Genomic DNA, 23605 nt, shown 5'->3' on the forward strand with positions numbered 1-23605 from the left:
AAAGAGCATAAAAAGGTATAAAAATGCCTTGAAAACATTAAGGGAGAGTGTGTAAGTGGAACCTAAATAGTACAACTGCATGTGAAGAGTGTTGAGGAGTTGTCACTCGACCTACAAACAACACACACACACACACACACACACACACACACACACCTCGTAAACTGGCATAAAATACTGTCAGATTGAAAAGTGGAATTCCAGCTTTAGATTTTGTTAACTAACCACAGTCACTCTTTGGGGAGATGCAGGGATGGTGAGCAGATAAATGGCAACAATTTTCCTGAATCGGTAGAACTGGGTGCTAAGTATAGAGGGTTTTCTTTGGGCAAAGGAGTGAAATTTCCTGCGTGTCTGACTTATGTGTAAATGAAAGTCACACACAAGGGTCAATCTGATCAGCTGGCCACAATTTTACTAGCTTAACAATGGAGAGGGGCACTACCTATCTACCTTGGCTCACATCTTAGGCATTTAACTGGGTCCACTGCAGAATTACAAACTCCCACCATATACTCAAACTGGACCACCTTTAATTTACCCTGATCAATTTACAGTCCTCATGCCCTCCCCCACAAAGGGAAAGAGTGCCAAAGCAGACCTTAATCTGAAAAGACTTCAGGTCTACCCCTCTCCTTTCAGACAACAGCTATTAGCTATATCCCAAGTTTCATTTACCTCTGGGAGTTGACTTTTTTTAGCCTCTATCTGCACTGTCACATTAGGGGTGCCAGCAATTAGTGTGGTTACACCTTCATCCTACAGTCTGTTAAGTATTTCATGCCTAATACAGTTCCTAAAATCTCCAAGCCGAATGCCAGACCCTCTGTCCAACAAGGGCATTCCATCATATTTAATAAGTTCAATCACATGAACGGGGGCGGGAGAAAGAGGAAAAAAATGGGTGGGAGGGAAGAGGCAGTAGTTTTTTTTAAATATCAAAGGGAAAGCTGAGCAGTAAAGCTACAAACACCTATAGGAGCTATATAGAGCATTCCTAAAACTGAAATACCCACCTGGAAAAATGCAAAAAAATAATTGTCAGGGCCAAAAAGGTATTCAGACATGAACTACTACAAGACCCAAAAGAAAAAGTAACAGAATTCCAGTTGTCATTACCTAGAGTCCACAACTTAAACCCCTCCAACGCATTATCCACAATCTACAACCTACCTTGGAAAATGACCCCTCACTCTCAGAGGCCTTGGGGGAAAGGACTATTCTCGCTTACAGACAACCCCCCAACCTGAAAAATTATTTCTGGGAACCATGCTACACAGCTACCTAATAAGCATCCAGGAACCCAGCCCTGCAATCAGCCCCGGTGCCAACTCTGCCCATATAGTTATACAAGCAAATTCATAACTGGAGCCAATCACATACGCCACCAAATCAGAGGCTCATTTAACTGCACATCCAGTAATGTGACCTATGCCATCAAATACCAGCAATGCCCCGCTGCAATATATATTGGACAAACTGGACAGTCCCTACGGGAAAGAATCAATGGACACAGATCAGATATCCGTAAAGAGAACATACAGAAACCTGATGGTGACCACTATAATCTGCCTGGTCACTCATTAAGAGATCCTCAAGTTGCTGTTTTGTTACAGACCAATTCCACAAGCCAAATACACAGGGAAGGGTTAGAACTACAGTTCACTCACAAGTTTAATTTTCATTCCACTGGTCAGAAAGAGATCAAGGATGGCTGGAACATTATCAATCAGACAAACAATGAAGGTGCCACTGGTTCTTTGTCTGTGTAGAATCTGGTGTTAGTACTCTTCCTCTCTAATTGCCTATTAATGGTTCTTATCTGCTTCTTTTAACTATCCAGTCTTTAGGTGCTTACAGACTATCAATTTTGCCTGTTACATAATGCTCAGCTTTCCCTTTGACAGTTATATACCCACTGCCTCTCTTCCTCCCATCCCCCTCCTCCCTTTGCTTCCTTCCCTATTTATTTTTTGTTCCGGACATCCAAGACTCCGGTCATCTGAAGAACTGGGCTGTGCCCACGAAAGTTCATGATACCATCTATGTGTTTTGTTAGTCTTTAAAGTGCTACCAAAATTTGACAGATTGGGATCCCAATGTCTTCTCCATTACCGCAGTAAATGGTACCTAGTCAATAGTTACCAAGGCCATGGATAGAGGGCCTTGCTTCTGCACCCATATGGCTATCACAAGCTCTTCTGATGGAGATAACTGTTCATACATGCATTCACTTAGCTCTTCTATGGTCTCTTTTCTGGACTGCTAGGATAATAAACACCTACATTTGCAAGGCACTGGTCCTCATTAAAGTTGCATATCTACCAATTACAATGCACTCTCAAGCTGTCTTCTTGATGCCAGCACACCCTCCTTAACTGTAAAGGCACTGAAAACAGCACTAACAAATATAGCTTTAAAAACAGCCACAAGCATCCCATTGTAGGTTAAACTTCCCATTACTGAAACAAATTCTGTATGGTTATGCAATGTATCCTGCCTCCTCCTCCTCAGGACCATCCTTTCAAAAGCTTCCTTAGTAAGAATTTTCTACATGTGTTAGTAAATCCTGCCAGCATGCAACAGGATTGTAGATCTAAAGTCAAATCTCTCTAATTAATCAAGCAGGTAAGATGTAAATCCACATGTCCTACCTCCCAGGTGAGTGCATTAATCACTAGCCTATAGAGCTATTCTCACTCATTCTCACTGGCTCAATGAATATTTATACACAATGGAATAGCTTCAACAAGACAGGCAGAGTGAAACACCCCAAAATAGCCTATAGTCTGGGGGTTAGGATTCTCACTTGAGAAAGGGCAATATCTAGCAGGGATTCCAACCTAAGTCTATCACATCCCAAGCAAGTGTCGGCCTACAGTTTTAAAGCGACATGGATGGATGGATCAACACACTTTCCCTTTCTTACTTTGTTTATGCTGAAAAAAAAGTTTTCTGTCAGTTTCAGAATCTTATGAATATATTTTGATTTTTCGGTATGCTGGACAAGCCAAAATATCAGTTATTTGACCACCTCTAAAGGTGACCCAATCTGATAGATGATGCCAACCTACAATACACCAAAGGCACCGCATAAAAAGTCGGTTAAAAACTACTGAAAATCTTAGTGGTTACACACATTGCGGGCTCTGCAGTATAAATAAGCTTTATATTGCACAGTCTGCAGTGAAGCCTCCCCAGGAGCAGGATTTCTGATTTCTAAACCTTTACCTTCACAAACTTTGACAAAAGGGTGCCATGGGATTGATCTGTTCCTACTATTGGTGTCCTGGCATCCCAATTTTCAAAGGCACCAACATTCCCTACAGTTTTCTCTTTTTGGGAGAGTGGTAGAACTGATAAGAGTGTGGGAGAGTTGGGTCAATGGCAGCCTCTTTTGACCTCTAGTTTCTTTTGTGTGTTCTCAGATTCTCTAGCACTGAAAGGGATCAAAGATAGCAACATCAGACACCTTATCAGCTTGCTGAACTTGTCTTACCTGGCCAATATACACCAGGATCTTCTTGTAAGCACAGGGCTGGGGGACTGGCAAATGGAAGCTTCCTTGAAGGCTTCCAGGGGTCTCCTTTAGGAGCTACAGAGCCCACCATCCCCACCTCAGCTGCTCTCTTACAGAACCACCAAGCAACTGCTGAGAACTTCCTATAAGCCCTTATTCTCTCATTGACATGACTGACAGGGCTGGACCCTACAACCTTTCTACACCTTCATCACAGGTGTGGGTATTATTTATCTTTTATTCTAGCCTTAACAGAACCTAAAGGTGACAGTTAAACTCATCACATTGGTTCCTGAGGACTTAGTCACTCTCTGGGGTATGTCTACACTACAGTGTTATTTCGAAATAGCTTATTTTGAAATAACACATCTAGACACAAAATGCATTTCGAAATAGCACGTCCACACTGATAGGATGCTGAATCGCATTTAAGGCTGGCCAGAACTGGTTCTGGCAGGGCATCAGGTCAGGAGTTAGCCACCGGCAGCAGCCACACAAGGTATCTGAGACCTGTGCTTAAAGGGCCCCCTCCGGACAACCGGTTCTAAGGTTTCCCTGCTTGCTTGACTATCTCGCTGAGGGACAGCAAAGAATTTTTTTCTCTGTGTGCTCTGGTTGCCCTCACTAAGACACCACAGCACTCTGCAGCATGGAGCTGGAGCTGCTCCTGGGCACTCTGGTGCTTCTCCTGGACGTGTTGCTGCGAGCTTGGCAGCATCTTCTGCAGCAGCAGCAGTCTCCCTGGTGTGCCCCACTGGAGGCTCGTGCCTCATTCCTCCCTCACGTCCTTCTACTTACCCCTCCCTAAGCCCCCTTCCTGCTGTACAATAAAAGGCACGTGTTCATTACAACAAAGCCTCTTTATTGAACAAAACTGGGGTGGGGTGGGGGAATGAAACTGAAGTGGGAAAGGGGAGAAGGGAGGGTGGGAGAAGGGAGGGGGAAATCTGGGAGGAGGGAGCTGGCAGGGGGAGGCAAGGGGAGGAAGGGGGAGAAGCTCAGGGCTCAGGTGTGGGGGTCTCGCAGGCCCAACTCTCTCCCAGCACTGTGGGTGTGGGAGCCTCGGTGTCCCTGAGGGCATGGGTAGGGTAGAGGAAGAAGTGGGAGGCGGAAAAGGAGTAGGAGGAGGAGCAGTAGCTGGGGAGGCAGCAGGGGCTGGAGCAGAAGGAGGCAGCAAGCTCTGCCCCAGGGTCAATGACCACCTGGGGGGCACGGACCATCCTGCCCCCCAGAATGCAGTCCACAGCATCAAAATAGGGACAGGAGTCTGGGTCTGCCCCTGGTTGGGAGTTTCTCCCTGTGGCCCTGGCATACACCTGCCGCAGCTCCTTTATTTTCATGTGAACCTGCTCCTGGGTTCACATGTGGCCTTTGGTGGCCAGGCTGGCAGCCATCCGCTTGTAGACGGTTGTGTTCCTCTGTTTAGTACGGAGATCATGGACGTTGCAGGCATCCCTCCAAACCTGAATTAGGTCCCTGATCTCCACACTGGACCAGGCAGGGGCCCACCTTTTCTGGCCCCTGGCAGGCTCCTGGGAGCTAGCAAACTGGTCCTGGGGAGTAGTGGAGGGCAGGCTAGCACTGGCTGCCTGGCTCATGTTGGGGCCACTGGGTCAGGTGCAGCAACTTCTGGCTCTGAGCTGGCAGGTTTGGAGCTGGCACAGGGACTGTGGCCAGAGTCTACCCCTTTAAAGGCTCCGGGGTGTGGGGGAGGGAGAGGAATTTTCTTTGTTGTGCCCAGAGTGACCACCAGGGCACCCTGGGAAGGGCTGAAGGCCCCCTATTTTGAAATAAGCGGTTACACAGCACTTATTTTTAAATAGCAATTTCAAAATTGGCGCTATTCCTTGTGGAATGAGGTTTACCAATTTCGAAATAAGCTCTCTGCTATTTTGATTTAATTTTGAAATAGTGGTTTAGCTGTGTAGACGCTGGTAAAGTTATTTCGAAATAACGCCTGTTATTTCGAAATAACTTTGCTGTGTAGACATACCCTCCCTATAGCCCATGTTTCTTCCCAGCTATCTGCTATTTCAGCTCTATAATACTATTTCATTGATAAATGTTAACTAAGGAAAGCAAAACAGATTTTTTAATATTTCTAAATTTAAGGACAAGAGGGGAGATAATTTCAACAGTGCAATTCATATTGTCCTCTATCTAAAAAATATGTTTTTTTCATACATGAATAACTGCAACTTTAGTTCATTTGAGAAACATGGTGATGGATGTCATGTATTAAAGATCAGAATCTGACCTCATCGAAACTCTCTCACCATCATTTATGTGCTGTGAATTTTATATTTTTAAAGAAAGAAATAACAGACATAGAAGTTCTCTTTCATTCAAATGCGAACATGCCAGGGGACAGAAAGGCAATTTTAAATTGCACATAGAGATTAGTGACTTTTTACTTCTTTGTCAGGGGAAGTGATTATCTTACCAAGACAATAAGAAAGAGTAAAACAAGTTTTCCTCTACTGAGGCACAGTATTTGTTAAAAATTTATATATTCACATTTAACTTGATGTCGATAATGGAATATACTTATTTCCCCTGACTCCACCTTAATGCCATTAACAATACAAGGATGGGCAAGATTTAGTAGCCAGATGAGAAACAAACGCACACAGTCCATCTACAAAATTTTACTGTATTTCTTTTAATGGGAAAGGTGCCAGCTTGATGATTGGAGACTGAAGACTCATCTACTGACAGAACATCACCCAGTCATTTTACAGATCAACAATGATCTGTGATCAATAGTGGTACAGCTTTTATCATAGACTAGAGAAGGTATTGCATTCCATTAGTAGTCTATACGGTATTCTGATCCAACTTTTCTCTTAAAATTAACTAGTACAACAATATTTGGACTTTGCTACTAATAATCTCCACAATATTGGTCTCCATATGAGAAGAGCGCTGTTGTGATTAGGGATGTAAAATTCCAATTAATCAGTTAACTTGTTAAATGCTGGGTTAACCTAACGTTTAACTGGGTAAATGACCAAGTGGAGTACAGCCCCTGGGCAGCGGGGCACTGATTAACATTAACCGATAGCTGGTTAACCAGTTACCCATACACATCCCTAATTGTGACAGGCACTATACAAATGCGATAGTAGACAATCCCTGCCTTTAGGAGCTTCCCATCCAAATACAGGAGACAGACACTCGGTAGGGAAAGATGTACTAGGCAGAAAATTACTATATTGTCAACATGTATGACAATACCTTATGCACAAAACTACTTTTCTAGAAAGTCAAGCCTGTTTTAGTCCCACCCTCTCAACAGACCCAAAGTTTCTTTTGGCAATAAAAAGTTATGGTGAATTCGGAAAAAAAAACCACTCAATTTCCTCTCTTATACAAATGCCTCCGCTTCCTACTGACAATATTCTCGGTTTTATTAATGTGCAGGTTCTAGCTCCACAGATCTTTCAGAAGAACTAACCTTCCCCTTTGATCCTTTCATGGCTAAACTACCAAAGGATTAACAGCTTGTTTTAAAAGACCTATGTTAATAGTTAAATCTCATGTGGCCTGACACTGACCCTTCCTCTTCATAGCATGCAAGCATCTGGACTGAGTCTTTTTGAGATTATGGTTCAGACTAATTAAACAAAAATGTTCACGAGGAGAAAAAGACAGCAAGGGAAAACCACATGTTCCAAAGTAATATACAACAAACATACATAGATTAAATCAATTTTCAGAATTTATTTCCTTATGTTAACAAGAAGGTTTCCCCTTCTGAAAATAACAGAGACTCTTCTCTCCTCCCTTTCCCATGTTTCATTTTTGTTGTGTTATTTGTTTATGCTATTGTTCTTTAAGTGCATAGCACTAAACTTACCATGTCACTTTGAGGCTGAGACACAACAATAGGCTGGCCAGCATCACATGTCTCTCTTATATGCAAATGCAATGGAACATCTCCTGTATTAAAAATACCAAAACGCATTTATGTGAAAATTTAATATTTCATAAGTACATTTCATTAATCTAGCCCTGAAGCTACTTGAAATAAAAATCCAGTTCAGGATATTCTTTGAATTACTTAATCTAAAAAAATTAGCATTTAAAATGAAAATTAGCTGCAGCAGAGTTCCACATGTCCACAATCATTAGTACTGAATATATTTCTAATATATTCACTTTCTGGAAAAAGAGCAGATTGCTTTGCAGTAATTTGTTATGACAGGAAGTTAACATCCTTGCTTGCTGAAGACGCAGAAGAGTTCAAGAGGAGACATTTCTATGGTCCAAACATTTTGAATAGGTACATAATAAAAAACACTTGTTCTTTGGGTGCCACAATAACATACTATATAACATCTTTTTTTTAATTTTGTATTTCAACAGTGTTTTGAGATTTTAATTAATATCCAAACGATAGCACAGTTTATTGCTCAACAAAATGTGCTCTAGTCCTTATTAGGCCATTGATTTAATTAAGTGCAAGCTATATATTCAACACAGTCTATAACTAACTATATTTGGAATCATCAGAGAACTGTTGTAAAAGAAACAACTGTTCTGAAGGAAAAATCACTTATCGACCCATTGGATATTTTCATTTAATTCTGAAATATTTTCCAGCACTAAATGTTAGCTTTTTAAAATTCTATAATTATTTATCCCAACACAAATACTGCCTATGAGATGAAATGCACAGTTAAAAACTGATGATTTGCCAATATGGCATTTCTACCATGCTGGAGGACTGTCTACTCTTCATTCAGGCCTTGTCTGCACTCAGAAATTTCACTGATTTAACTAAAAGTGTTTTTTTAAATCAGTTTAATTAAACTGATAGAGGTGCTCTTAATTTGATTAGGAAGTGTGTTACTTTAACACCAGATTAAGATTAAAAGAAAAAAATTGCTAAACTGAAACAAATGTTCACATATAAGTTTAGAAACTTCTTGTTAAACAGATGCAAGTGCGGGTATAGTCAAAGCCTTGGATGTCAGGAACATGCAAGAGTTGGTCCAAGAAGTACTGCAGTTGAGCCACTATGTTACAGTGACCAAAGTAACTTTTTAAGCTTAACTTCATTAGAGAAAGAAATTCAAATCTTGCACTGAACTTTGAAAGAGGATTTTAAAAAAAATTTAGAGGATGCTAGTAAAAAAAGTCCACAAAAGAAAAAAATATCTTGGAAGCATAGGTGTTGACTCCTTGAATTGAATTCTGCACTTAAGGAAGAGCTGTAACCTCTGTTATACTACAATCTATCCTCCCCACAATTGCTCAGTACTTCAATTTTTTGCACAGACTTAATTCTGCGAGAATTTAAGTACATCCATTAATTTTTGTGTGCGCTAAATGTAATTAAAAATTGGGACTTTAAGAAGCTTACCATTGCAGGTCAAATCTTTTCTTTGTCCTGAATGCTCTTAATATTGGACTAATACAGATTCACCAAAGTCCCATGTTACTAAACATTACTGTTTTCTTGTTCATAGGCCACATTCTTGAAGGCTTTTTTTTTTTTTAAAGGATTCAGTGCAATTTTTTGAAATCAATTTTCACAAATAAAGTATACTGCTCCAGCAGCAATAGAATGATACAAATAACTCCCCTTTTTCAAAATGGCTGCCATCTCCTCCTGTTCTCAAAAAGATTAAGGGCCACATTTACACAGGTAGATAGGTGCCTAAAGATGCAGAAAAGTGCCCAGGGTGATTTACAAAAACAATTAAGGATAAAAAGAATATTGCTGCAAAACTAAATGATTTTTTAACAGTATTCATCACTACACAGCATATCCATCCGTGACCGACTCTATCGGAAATAACAGTGAGACACTATGAGAGACTGAGGTTATTAAAAAAAAAAAGAAGGGCTAGAACAAGCTCATAAAAGCAACAAGTCCATTCAGTCCAGATGGTATATGTCCAAGAGTTCACCCTCTAACAATGAAGCTGCTGAGCTGCTAGCAAAAACACACAAACTTATTGTTTTAAAAAAAAATACTGGTACCAGGGGATTGAACAGTAGCAATTGTTTTGTGTTTTAAAAAAAGAGGTTAGAAGTGATCTGGGATATTACAGATCAATAAGCCAGACTTATGCATCTGGTAAATTTAAACAACTGAAAATTGAATTTTAAGAGATCTAGGCAATCACTTTATTAGGGTATAACCAGCATAGCTTTTGCATAGCAAAATCTGTTGGAAATTTAAAATAATTCAATCTGTTAAAGTTAACTGAATGTGTTAATACAGAAGTCAATGACAGGAAATGGATTGGTATACTTTATTTGAACTTTAAAGTCCTTTAAGAAAGTTTCTCAAAAGAAGCTACTAGAAAACTCAAGTACTCATAGTGTGTTCGTCAAAGTAATGGATCAGAAAATGTCTGACACAAAAAAGAAAGGGCAAATTTTCATCATGATAAAATGTAACAATAGAGTGTCATAACGTTCTACACTAGCACTAGGGATGATAGATAGTGTGAATAGTGTAACGTCATTAAATTTTAACAGTTACATGACTATTCACAGTTACACGACTCTGGAGACAGGGCCAGCAGTCCCGTGCACTCCTGGCTCCACTCCTATCAGAGGCAGCAGCGCCAGGTGGCAGCAGGAAGCTAGGACCCCGCACAGACAGGGGATGCTGCTGCAGAGCAGTCTCTGCCCATGCAAGCCCAGGCCACTGCGGACAGAGGCTGCTTTGCAGCAGCCTCCCAGCCCACCCTCCCCACCCCCCCGCCATGCTGCTGCCTCTGATAGAGCCAGGAGCAGGGGAGGCAGCATCGCGGACCTGGTGCTGGGAGGAACCGGCTTTTAAGCCAGCTCCCCCCAGCACCTGCTCCTGCCTATTCCCGACCCTGCTTCCTTTGTAGGAGGTAGTAAGGGGTGGCATGTGGGTCTGCAGAGCCAGCACACGCGGGGAGCCTGCTTGTAAGCTGACTTCCCACATATCAGCTCCCGCCTACTCCCCTCACCCTCCATGCTGCTACCTCTCTATTAGAGGCAGCAGCACAGGGGGGTTGGGAGCAGGCAGATCCGATGCTTGTGGGGAGCTGCCTATTAAGCCAGCTTCTCATGGGCACTCGTTTCTGCTCCTCCACCCCCACCACGTGGGAGTCTACAAGATTAACCGATAAGCCCAGGCTTATCAGTTAATCGTGTAGTCATCTACACGCTGACATCTCTAACTAGCACCAGCATGGTCTAACATATTAATCACTGATATACAAGGGAGCGAGCGAGCAGTGAGGTTGCAAAATTTACAGGTGACATAAAATTATTTGGTTAGTCAAAACTGAAGATGCAGAAACATCAGAGTCTTCCAAGTTAGGTGTCAGATGCTGCCTCCCTGTTGTCAGGCTTAGTGACTGGAGGGAGGTCAAAGCAGACTTCAGATTGGGACTGGGCTAAGGATAGCACTAGATTCAAGATCTGTGGACAGGCCATGGTCAGAACAAAGATCAGGATTGATAGCCAGAGTCCAGATGCTAGCCACAGGTTGAAGCCAGATGATCAGAATAAAGGAATAAGACAAGTCCTAGCATTCTATGATTCTATGATTCCTGGCCAAACCATTCAGGATCACCTGTCAGAGGCTTTCTAGTGAGATAACCATGCTGAGTCCTTATTCAATCCTAATTTGATTGAGCTAAATTTGTAAATGAATTGCAGCTCTACTGTTGCTCTTTGTAGTCTGGTTTTGGAGATTTTTGTAGAAGGATGGCTACTTTTAAATCTATTAGTGAGTATCCACAGAGGTTCAACTGCTCTCCTGCTGGTGCATGCACGCTACCTTTCTTGATGTCTTATTTGTGTCCATTTATCCTTCAGAGCAGAGCCTATCCAAGATACACGGCAGAAGGGCATTGCCACATGATGGCATATATCGCGTTAATAGACGTGCAGGTGAATGACCCCGATGGTGTGGCTTATGTGGTTAGGTCGTGTGATAAGGGTCTCTTATATAGATATGTTGACAGAGCTGGCAACAGCGTTGGTTTCAGGTATTGGTTCCTGGGTATCTATCTGAGGTGTGGTGTGTTGCTGTTGGAAAGGATTTACTTCAGGTTGGGGAAGTTGTCTGTAGGAGAGGACTGGCCTGTCTCCCAAGGGATCACTTTCCAGGATAGGTTGTACATTGTCAATGATGTGCTGGAGGGATTTTAGCTGGTGGATGCAGGTGATAACCAGTCTGTTATTATCTTCATTGAGCCTTCCCTGTAGTAGGTGACTTCTAAGAAGTTATCTGGCTCTATAAATCCATTTTTTCCACGTCCCTAAGTGAAAGCTTTAAGAATGCTTGATAAAAGATCGTGTAGCTCAGTGGTCCCCAACCTTTTGAGGTTGTCGGGCGCCAGGGAGCGTGGCCGTTTGCCCGCCGGGCGCCAGGGGGCGGGGACACTAGCGCGCCCGGGGGCGGCCCCCCCTTGCCACGCGCCCGGGGGCGGGCCCCCCCCAGCTGCCTGCCTGGGGGTGGGGCCCCCCATAGCCGCGCGCCTGGGGGCGGGGCCCCCTCCAAGGGCCGCGCGCCCGGGGGCGGGGCCCCCTCCAAGGGCCGCGCGCCCGGGGCCGGCGCTTCCCCCCTCCCGCCGAGTGCCGCGCGCCCGGGGCCGGCGCTCCCCCCCCCCCTCCACCGCGTGCCGCGCGCCCGGGGCCGGCACTCCCCCCCCCCCCTCCACCGCGTGCCGCGCGCCCGGGGCCGGCACTCCCCCCCCCCCCCTCCACCGCCGAGTGTCGCACGCCCGGGACTGGCGCTCCTCTCCCCACCGCCGCCGCCGAGTGCCGCGCGCCTGGGGCCAGCGCTCCTCTCCCCTCCGCCGCCGCCGAGTGCCGCGCGCCCGGGGCCGGCGCTCCCTCCCCCCCCCCCCCCCCCCGGCGAGTCCCGCACGCCCGGCACTCCCCCCGCAAGTGCCTGTGCGCCACGTGCCCGGGGACAGGCCAGCCCCGAGCACCTGGCGGGCGCATTGAAATGCCCCCACGGGCGCCATGGCGCCCGCGGGCACCGTGTTGGGGACCACGGGTGTAGCTGTTTGTCTCTGTCTGAGGGTCTGGAGCAGATAAAGTTGTATCTTGGGGCTTGGCTGTAGACAATGGATCATGTGCTGTGTCCTAGATGGAAGCTAAAGGCATTTAGGTAAGAATAACTGTCAGTAGATTTCTGATAGAGGGTGTGTTTATGTGGCCATCATTTATTTGTACTGAAGTGTCCAGGAAATGGATCTCTTGTGTGGACTGATCCAGGCTAAGATTGATGGTGGGATAGAAATTGTTGAAATGCTAGAAGTCAAAGGCCTCTTTCCCATGAATTCATATGATGAAGTCATCAATGTGTATCAATATTTATCCTCCAGGGCACCTGGGTTCTGGGCCATGAGGAGCACATTGTCAATATATGCCAACAGGATTACCCAGAAATTTGTCTCTCTGAGCACTAATTTTATAATCTGTTAGAAGGACAGCTATGTGAACAGCCCTGGTTTGGCTGCAGGTTTGCTTCACAACAGATGAATGGACAATATTATGACATTCAGTGTTGGGGTTAATTCACAAATGCATGAATTGGAGGCAATAATTTGAACAACTAATTGCATCAATCAAAGAAAAAGCCCTGGTATTGTGTAGGCAGCTCAAGACCTTTGTTCAATATGGACACAAATAAAAATGTTAGAATATACAAGAAATAGGACAGAATGGAGAATAATACAGAAATTATGTTTCCTTATAAAAATCAACAGTACAATCTCATTCGTGTCGCTACTTTTAAAAAACAAGTAGTGAAAGAGAAAGATCCGAGAATTGGGGATAATTAGTGATAGATTATCTCTTATCTGAAAAATGACAAGATTTGGACTGGTTCCTTTAATGAGAAGATGAAGAAATTTCTAAATCAACCGCTATTCCTAAATGTCCCTTAATCCTTGTGGAACAAGGTGTACAGGGACGTCGGAACAGAGCATCTGTTATTTTGAAATAACAGGTGTGATGTCAAGACACTAAATAACTATTTCAGGATACTGGAAGTATCCTGAAATAAGCATGAGGTGTAGATATACCCTAATAGAATATCCTTGGTTGGTCCATGTCAACTGCATCAAGAGACTGAGTCAGCTAACATAGGGCAAACCAGGTTTTATTGCAGTGTAAACATGAACTTGAGTCCAAGGGCTTAGGAGGATTCAAAAGAGGAACAGACATTTATATGGCTAACAAGAGGGGCCACATTTTTAATTATAAACTAAAACACACCCAAGAGCTTTAGAAAGTACACTATAATATAAACCCGTTGTGTCAACACAGTTCTAAATCAGTAACCAACCAGCCAAATGCTGCACATGGCTAGCATGTTATACACCATGGCTATAGACCCTTAGAACTTTTGGTCACAAGTCAAATTCTAACTATTGGACATTCGAAGGAGATATTCCCTATGGGCAGATTACTTCATAACTGACTGTTGCAGGTTTTCTTCCTTTGAAACATTTGGTACTGGCCATTGTTGGAGACAGGACATATACTGGTTTGAACCTGTATGGTAATTCCTATGCTTCTATGTACAATATAAACTACCTTTGTCTTTTACAGCAATATATTCATGCTATATATGGGGAGGCTAGGAAAAGTATATTTGTATCCACTCCTCTTCAAACCTTGTCATCCCTGGACAACAAATTCCTTGGCTCCACCCTGGTTTCCCCTCCCTGGCCAACTATGCCCATTGTGGGAGCAACAAAAGTCACGTATGGGGACCAATGGCTGAACAAGCATTACTCTGCACTGCTTGTACACTGCTGATGAAAGATTTGCACCCACCTGTGTAACCCAGGGCTGAAGCAACCCACTTTGACTCTGATATTCATGTGAAATGCTTCCACCACACCATCAAAAGACCCTAAATGTGTGCCTTCAATTCCATTCCCATTTTAAATTTGTATCAAACCTTGATGTCTTCATGCAGATTTAAAATGAACTCCCTGGTTCATTTTAATGATAAGCTGTGGAATATTATTGACATAATTACAGTAACACTTGGGTACACATCATTAGCATGTACAATTATCCCATTGACCAACTTCAATATGCTTTTATATTTTATAATGTCTTCCTGATCTCTCAGGTTTAAACATACCTTTTTGAAAAATAGCAAACAATTAATCCACATTTTAAAATTATATGTATTCCACATTAAATCAATAATATGTCAAAGATTTTTATTTTGAGTTACTTATGAGTTAAGATAAATTTTCTTTTGAAACCACATTTTGCAATCCTGTTTATTCCTGAAATCCCATCTAGCAATTAAATACATAATTGAAGTGATCTAATCACAATTAAACTCTGTCAGTGTAAATATAACTGACCTCGGACAACGAGTGTGAGTGATTCAAACAAAATGTGAAGTACTTTCTTGCCAAGCAAAACACAACAATTAAATATTCTACATGCAGATACAAAAATAATGGGTGTAATGAACTGCTTTTCAAATTACAAAGATTTCCCACATATATAAAAAAAACATACTCCTGTTCTTAATAGAGTCAACTGAACTGTCACTTCATTAGTAAGAGTTTAGGTCCTAAACATCAATTCATACGTGTTACTAAATTTCACCACAATGAACAGTACACTTTATTATTTAACAATGATATAATTTGACAAATAATATTATATGTTGCATGCTGTATAATACATAGATATCAGAACAGTCCATGTTCTTAAGAATTTACAGTCTAGAAAACAGTCAAGATTTCCAAGATCCAGACACTTGCTCTCCTCACTTATGGTCCTTATATGAAAATATTAATCATATTCAACACAAACTACCAAATCTAGCCAGCATTCCATTAAAAGGAAAAAAAAACTCAAAAATTATTGACAGCACAAAAATTGTAATGATAATAATTTAAGATGGTTACTGCACCTATTTTTTCTGTTTGACCATTGTAACATTTGATATTGTAACACAGCAGTGCAGTCACACTCTTTTTTTTCCAAGCAGAACTTTCCTTATGCATTTCATTAATCTGTCCATCAAAAACAAAAATTATGTTAGTATTCTTACCTAAAACATCCAGTCCAAGAGTTTTTGCTAGATCTCTTACACCATTTGCTCCGAAAATATGGGTTTCATGTTTACATTTTGGACACTGGAAAACACTCATATTTTGGACAAGCCCCAAAACCTGTTAAGTAAATAAAATTCAAATCTGGTATATTACATCTATCCACATATGGCATTAGCAAATAGATCTCAAACAAGATATCTTAAAAGCATACGTTTATAATGAATAGACTGTGTTAAACAATGTCACCACAACTAGATTCCTGGCTCATCAACAAAGTAATTTAACTAGATTTTATTTGATCTGCATTTTATATATTTTATACTAACTTAATATTCACTGCAAGATTGCTGCCTTTCCTATCAAGATTATCAAGCACATTTGTTACAAAACATTTATTATGCTATCCAAACTGCACTACTTAACTTACAAACAACACTTCAGGACATTTCAGTGGTTATAAATAATGGTTATATCATAAAACTTTGAACCCTGGAGGTTTTGTGTGTTGTGTTTTACAGCCTTGTAGTTTACAGTTTCATTTCATGAACTGTGACAAGATATGAGACAGGATGGGTGCAATAATACCTTTTATTGGATCAGCTTCCGAAGTTGCTCCAATAAGGGGATCAGAGTCATAAGGTTTTGCATGTGAGGGTGGTGTAGGGGAATGTTGAGGCACAGAGTGGGAGTTTGAGTGAAATGAGTTCAGTGTTGGGAGTTCAGTGGTTTGGGTATGAGAGGAGGGGAAGGGGGGCTCCAGATGCCAGATCAATGGGATAGGGTTAAAGGTTTTTTATCTAGATGCACAGGGATTGGGTGGATCAAGGAAGAGCTCCCCATATAGTGAATATTCTACCTACAGCTGAGGAGTAATGGGGGAAGGAAGAAAGGAAGGATACTGCAGCTGGGGGGTGGTCTGACACAGCCCAGCCACTCTTTGTAGGTTAAGAGAAAGCTCTGTCCTCTCCTGCCTCCAGCCCAGTCACAACTAGCAGCTGATTCCAGCTCAGCATAGGATGGTGTCCCCAGTTCTGTGGTGATTTACCTCTTGGTCAGCTGCTCTGGGGTCCTGAAACAATGTAACTGAACTGCTAGAAAAAGGTGCATGACTGCTCTTGCAACTGCCCTTTGCTTCCCTGTCAGAAAGTCATTTTTCTGAGGGGGGAGCAAATAAATATTAATTCTGCATATGCATAGTTCCTCCAAAAGTAAACAGAAAGTGAAAAATTCCCCCAAGAATAAATAGAAGGTATTTTCTCCAACATCTGATCTGTCTAGTCTAATATCATGGGACCAATACAGCTAACCTTATACTGCATTACAAGAAGTGTCACCGTTGGACCCATTTTAAAAAAAAAAAAAAGCTTTTTTTATATTTAGCTGGAAAATGTCTTCAAAAAGTAACCCAGATTTCCTAGTCTCTCTGAAGAAGAGAGAGACATTTAAAGATCAAACAATAAAATTATATGCAAAGCTAAAACTGTGTGACAAAAAACTAACATAATTGTCTTCCTTGCAGAAATATGAAGAAAGTTCACCAACCTGAACATGAAATCTACTCTTCCATGTTTTAGAATGATGCTAAGGATAACACCAATCATATTTTGTTTACCTATCTAACAAAGTTAAGTACTAGAGATGACCAGGAATTCAGCAAATCTGTCAGGAATAAATTACAGAAAACCTGCACAATGATAGCCTCATGTCGCACAGTCAAGTGTTATATATTTTATTTCTATAAGCAGGTCACCTAGAATCATAGAACTGGAAGAGACCTCAGAAGGTCATCAAGTCCAGCCCCCTGCTCTAGGCAGGACCAATTCCAACTAAATCAACCCGGCCAGGGCTTTGTCAAGCCGAGACTTAACCCTTCTAGGGATGGAGACTCCACTACTTCCCTAGGTAACCCATTCCAGTGCTTCACCACCCTCCTAGTGAAATAGTTTTTCCTAATAGCCAACCTGGACCTCTCCCACCACAACTTGAGACCATTGCTCCTTGTTCTGCCACCTAAACATAAGCGCCAAAATTTCCAAATTTCTGAGTGAAAATTCAAGATACAGATGACCTTTGAGAATTTCCACTTGAATGGGTAAACTTCAGCACCTGAATAAAGTGACCTGGTTTTCAGAAATGCTAATCATCGTCAGTTCCCAGTGAAGTCAATGGGAGCTGCAGGGTTTCAGCGTCACTAAAAATTATAATCAAATTACTTAGACTGCTATCTACACTATGCACCAACCCTTGTCATTCAAGTTTGAAAACACTGGCTAATGTAAAGAATATATTGTGAGAAATACAAATGGGTAAACATGTTCTTTTTCCTTTATGGCACATAACTAAGTTCAATGTACAATCAAATACAACTAAACACTTCTAAAAAATTAAGTGAGTAAGCTTTGATGTACTGGTTTTCTGTACCTGCATTTGCTATTCCATGCCAGCATATGTAAAATCAAGCATTACTATTTAGAGGTTTCTGAGGATTTATATCAGTTCAGGTTTTATTCTCAGTTCTTCAACTGGGAACGAATACAGCTGTTGCATAACAACATAAGAAAGGCCATACTGAGTCAGACCAAAGGTCCATCTAGCCCTGTATCCTGTCTGCCGACAGTGGCCAGTCCCAGGTGCCCCGGGGGGGTGGACCAAAGACAATGATCAAGAAATTTATCTCCTGCCATTCTTCTCCAGCCTTTGACAAACGGAGGCCAGGGCACCATTCCTTACCCCCGGTCTAATAGCCTTTTATGGACCTAACCTCCATTAATTTATCTAGCTCTTTTTTAAACTCTGTTCTAGTTCTTGCAGGGGCAGCCCATTCAATTTCTAATGGGAGGCACAAGGAAGGAGAAAGAAAGAGACAATGTTTTATAGAGCTCTTTATGTTCTGCTCTTGAGCTCCTAAAGGAGCGATATCATAACATCAGGATTTCAATGTGTGTATAAATTGGAAACAAAGATACTTAAGTAGGATGATATTTTGAGGTCTGTGGAACATCTCCTGGGGGATGAAGGAGAAGAGACTAAGATGATTTATCCAATTAAGTCTTTTAATTAAGATACAAGAGGCCTATTCCTCACAACAGAACAAAGAAACTTTGCATCTGTCCTATAAGCACACACATCCATTTTCAGGACCTAGCTTTTTAAATTTTTGTAGTTCTCTTAGAGTACATGAACACCACACACTTCTTTTGGTGGCATTTAAAGAATCTACCTACTTAGCCACAAAAAGAGAGAGATAAATTACAGTGTAGCAAGTGAGGCAACGCTTAGGCAAACAAAGATATGCCTGAAGAGTGTGGGTATGTACACAAGTACATCCAACATGCTCTCTACTTGCCCAAGTTATGCCTCCCTTTCTGCAGAAGCTCTTCCCTACTGAAGGAAAATTATTGGGGGTGGGGGAGTAGAGGTGAAGGTATGAGCAATTCCACTGCTGGAGCCACTCCCCACAGCAGGGAAAGAGTGGGAAAGCAGGGATCCTCCCATCTGTACAACCATTTTCAACTGACGACAGCTGCACACTTGGATACAGCCTCCTTTTTCAATGCAGGGAGCAGCCATGTCACCAGTGGCATATAGTGCAAATGTAACCATAAAGTAATTGTAATTTTTTTTAAATCAAGAGAACACATGACCCCAGAAAAAGTGAAGTAGTCTTACCATGTTTTGTTTCAATATTTTATAGCTGTTTTGTATAACTGTTTCATTCATCCTTTGATGACACGACACAGCCAGAAAAAGTAACTGTCTCACAATTTCAGTAACACAATGTTGCTGAGGTGTAATTGTATCCTCCATGCTAAGCCAGTAGTCATTTCTAATTTTTTTTCTTTTTTACTTCAACTAGTCTTACTGAAAGCAAATTACTCTGGCTATGTCTAGACTACACTGATCTATTGGAAAAAGGTACACAATTTGTGTACCTTTTTCTGATAGTTATTTCTGAAGAGTCTTTTACAAAATTTGGCCTGTCTACACTGGGCAAATTTTCGGAAAAGTCTCCTCTTTCAGAAGACCTCTTCTTCCTTGTGGAAAGAGGAAGACAGGGCTTCCAAAAGAGCGCATCTGCTCTTCCGCAAAAAAAAGCAGAAGAGGAGACGCATTCCCTGGACGTGGTGGCGTTCTTCCAGGATACCTTTGGTATCCTGGAGAAACCCTGTAATGTAGACATAGCCTCCAGATATTGCAGTCTGTAGCATAAGCTGACCACTGACAAATTCATAGCTAGAAACCAGTCCAGCTCACCTATATGTTAATGTTCTTCAAGATAGGTGGTTGGAGACTAAATACATCTTTACAAGTCTATAAAATGATTACACGTTGCTGCACGCACTAATGTTACTAAAAATGTCTGTATTCCATGCTTTAGCGTAAAATATGCCTTTTTTTTTAATAAATGAAAGAATGCCTGCTCTCAACCTGTTAACTAAAATAGGAAGAAGCGCTCCCTCCTTCTTCCCCCCTCTCCCCCCCCCCCACACACACATTCAGGAGGCCTGTCAAAATTCAATGGGTGATCACAGAACAAAAAAGTTTTAATTGTTTCATTCTACCATAGAAAAGTCCATGCAAAAGGCTTTACCCCATTGGTTTGAATGTTGGAAGAGGCAAATAAAAATAGCTAACATGAAGATTTTTCATCTCTTGGCAAGTCTGGACTCTTAAAACAGCTGGAGATAAGATACAAAAAGCTCCCTGGAGTGGACATGGCTCACTCCTAAGACGACATTCAAACGTGACAGATTACTCTATCTCTGTCACTTTTTGATTCACAGACAAACTCAAACAAGCATAGTCTTTCATGTACAAATCGATCTGGGGTAAGTAACTGATCTCTTGAGACATGAAGCAACCTAAAACATGCTCTTTCAGTCACCCCTATATTCCTCTATCCACGAGGAATAAGGGGGCTTCCAAAAGAAGGGGGTTTTCTGACATTTGGTCCAGTCTAGGCAGGCCAAATGTTGGAAAACCTCTTCCTACAGAAGAATTGGAAGAAAAAAAAAAGGCAGCGGTGTAAGGGCTGGGGATAGCAAGTGATGGAGAGGAGGAGAATAGAGAGGGTGGGGCTTCAAGGAAGGAGCAGATCTTGGCTTGTTTTGTCATTTAAAAAATGATCTTGGGTGTAAAAAGGTTGGAGACTACTGCTTTAGAAGAAAACAGACCTTAGGTGCTTTCTCCTGTACAACAGCCAACTGTCCCACCAACCTGAATTAGGGATGTGAAAGATTAACTGATAGAGGCTGGAGCATCACATTTAACTGGTTAACCAAATAAACAGGATTTTACATCCCTAATCTGAATCTCCTAAACAAGAATCTCAGCTTTTATTAAAAACAATCAGGTTAGCCCTTTTACTTTCAAAGATAGTCTTGAAAACATAAACCATCAGACACTGCTCACTAAAATTCAAAGTGCATCATTGATTTTTCCTAAAGATTTTCAGTGTATTCATGGATTTCTCCACCAGCTGCCCTGTGCTGGCCTTGGGGTTCATGAAAACCATAGCCACAGATTCTTCCATTTAGAGTAGATTCCAAAAATTCACAGCTATAGAAGACAGTGTCACATTGTATTGGCTCCAGAGCAACAGAGGCAGGCATGCTTCCTGCCAGCTGGATGCCAGTAGTTAAACTGGCTCCTCTGCCCACAATGAGTCTGACAGCTGCCCGCAGGAGCTAGAGTTCAAGGTGATAAGAGAGCACATGATCTTCTAATGGAGAAGTCTTGCTTTGTAATTCAGACTCCAACACTGATACACCTCTTTAGCCTTGGTCAAGTCATTTAATTTCTCTGTTTTTAGCATCCAATGTGTCAACAGTGGATAATACAATGGACATCCTTATCTCACTTTGGGGACAATCAGTCAATATTTATAAAAAAACAGCATGTGTTGTGATAAAATTTACCAGAATACATGCAAAATCCTTCAAGGGCTTTGTGTTGGGTAGCCAAGAGACCATCAACTTCTATGGAAAGCTGCTCCTTTCTAAACATTTGAATGGCAATGCTGGGTCATATCAAAGGTCCATATAGTCTAGTATTCTGTCTTCCAATGGTGGCCAGTGTCAGGTGCTACAGAAGGTATTGATAGAAAAGGTAATCAAGTGAGCCATCCCCTATTACCCATTCAATGTCAATTCCTTTTACACTTTTGATTTTACATTTTAAAGTTAAATTTAAAAATTAATTCAACGAAAAAATTACAAGGCTATCATTAAAAGGTTCATAGACTCGTGATTCACAGGACATTTGGAGTCAAAGCTGTTACTGTACGAAGTCAAAGCTCCACATTCATCTCTCTAGAGGCGTCTTTATTGTGCACCACCCCCTCACCCAGATTCCATTGAGTCCCCATGGTGTGACCTGTCGCAAAATCCGCTCCGGTCCTTCTCGCACCGGCTGATCATGCCTCGAGCACTAGGGGCGTCGGGTAGGTGGACTCGGGCCCACCCACTCTCCCGAATCCCGGCCCAGAGCCCTAAGGCAGGGAGACCACTTCCTGTCCAGCGTGTGGGGCAGTAACCCCTCAACTCACCCGCTCTCAGGTTCCACGGCCCCGCCCTGGGCCACTTCCTACCCCGCCACCTTCGTTCCCCCGTTCCCGACAATCCCAGGGTCTGAGTTACCTCACTCGGTGTTGGGCCTCCTCTCCTTTGAGTCCCCATCCTGCCCCCCTTAGGTCCTTCTTCGGGTCTCTATTTCAACGACCCGCTGTCCTGGTGGGTGATGTCATTGCCCAGCACCATCGGGCCGTCACGCTCGGCCCTGACATCCTTACCCAGAGCCCCAAGATCAGGTCGCACGGCACTGATGTCATCCGCCTGTGCAGGCCAGCTTGCCTGACTGGCGTTCTTGGCGCTGGGGTCTGGTCAGGGTTGGGCATCCGCTTCCCGTGGCCCCTGTGCGACTGCTCCCACAGGTTTTCCGCAGGCCGCCTTGCCTCATAGTCCCTTCTCCTGGGGCCCCCCCAGACTCTCCTGAGTGCGGGGTTGTGACACCCCTCCACAGTTACCCTATCAATTTTCCCAAAATGCCTATAGCTATTACTGAACTTTCCAAACTTTGTATGATCTCAAATATTTGTGCCATCACTTATGCAGCAGCAACTAATTAGAATAAGGTAAATTAAAGACAGAAGCAGACCACAGCTGTTTCACTGATCTTCATTCAAATCAGTTTCTTCGTTTACTGTAACATTTAACTGTATTTAATATTTTTGTACCTCTTTCCTGAGATCTCTCTTAACAGTAATTTACATTTCATAGGCCTGATCTTAACCACCCTAGATCATGCTGCCTTTTGTGGTATTGAACTCAGTGGGAGTTGAAAGAATTCAGCACCTCGTAAAATTTGCTCCACTACAGTAATCAGCCACAAAATAATCTTAGCAAGATAGGTTTATATCAGGCTAAATCCCCACAGAGAATGATGACTGACATTAACAGTAATGAAACTTAGTGGTACATGTAGTGAGTAATAATTGTTTCTTGTACTTGAGTGAGGCAAACCTTTGAAGATGCGAGACTGGTTTTTTTTCCCCTTAAAATTAAAGTAATTCAGGACATGCACAAGTGCTAAGGAGGAGAAGAGAGAGACAACACAAGGGAAATCAAACTAACAGCGTGTAAATGCCTGATCATCTTATTACAGTGGTCTCCAACCTTTTTAAGCACAAGATCACTTTTTGAATTTAAGGGCAACCCAAGATCTACCTCAAACCCAAATACCCTTGCTGGGTCTCCTTTTACCCCTTCTCCGAGCCGCCCCTCCCCCTCCCTCCATCCTCCCTCACTTTCACCAGGCTGGGACAGAGGATTGGGGTACAGGCTTTGGTCTTGGATTAAGGGATTTGGAGTGTGAAAGGGGCTCTGAGCTGAGTTTGGGGCAGGCAGTTGGAGTGCAGAGAGGGTTCTGGGAGAAGGGGGTTCTAGGTGCAGGCTCTGGTAGGAGGACATTTAGATGCAGGAGCGCTCAGGGCTGGGGCAGGGGCTAGGAGTGCTGGAGGGGGTTCATGACTGGTGTAGAG

At 42.5% G+C, this 23605-nt stretch overlaps 1 protein-coding gene across 4 annotated transcripts in view; it reads right to left on the reverse strand.

Moving 5' to 3' along the window:
- Positions 1–23605, reverse strand: part of NUBPL (NUBP iron-sulfur cluster assembly factor, mitochondrial) — a 150227-nt gene that overhangs the window by 11493 nt on the left and 115129 nt on the right. For all 4 annotated transcript variants that reach the window (XM_014570137.3, XM_025181342.2, XM_006116358.4 and 1 more), the window contains 2 exons: positions 15564–15684; positions 7380–7462 (listed from right to left, as the gene is read on the reverse strand). In XM_014570137.3, coding sequence (XP_014425623.2) covers positions 7380–7462; positions 15564–15684 — 204 coding nt within the window. The remainder of the gene's footprint in view (positions 1–7379; positions 7463–15563; positions 15685–23605) is intronic.

The sequence above is a fragment of the Pelodiscus sinensis genome, chromosome 4 (assembly GCF_049634645.1).
Source record: "Pelodiscus sinensis isolate JC-2024 chromosome 4, ASM4963464v1, whole genome shotgun sequence".
NCBI lineage: Eukaryota > Metazoa > Chordata > Testudines > Trionychidae > Pelodiscus > Pelodiscus sinensis.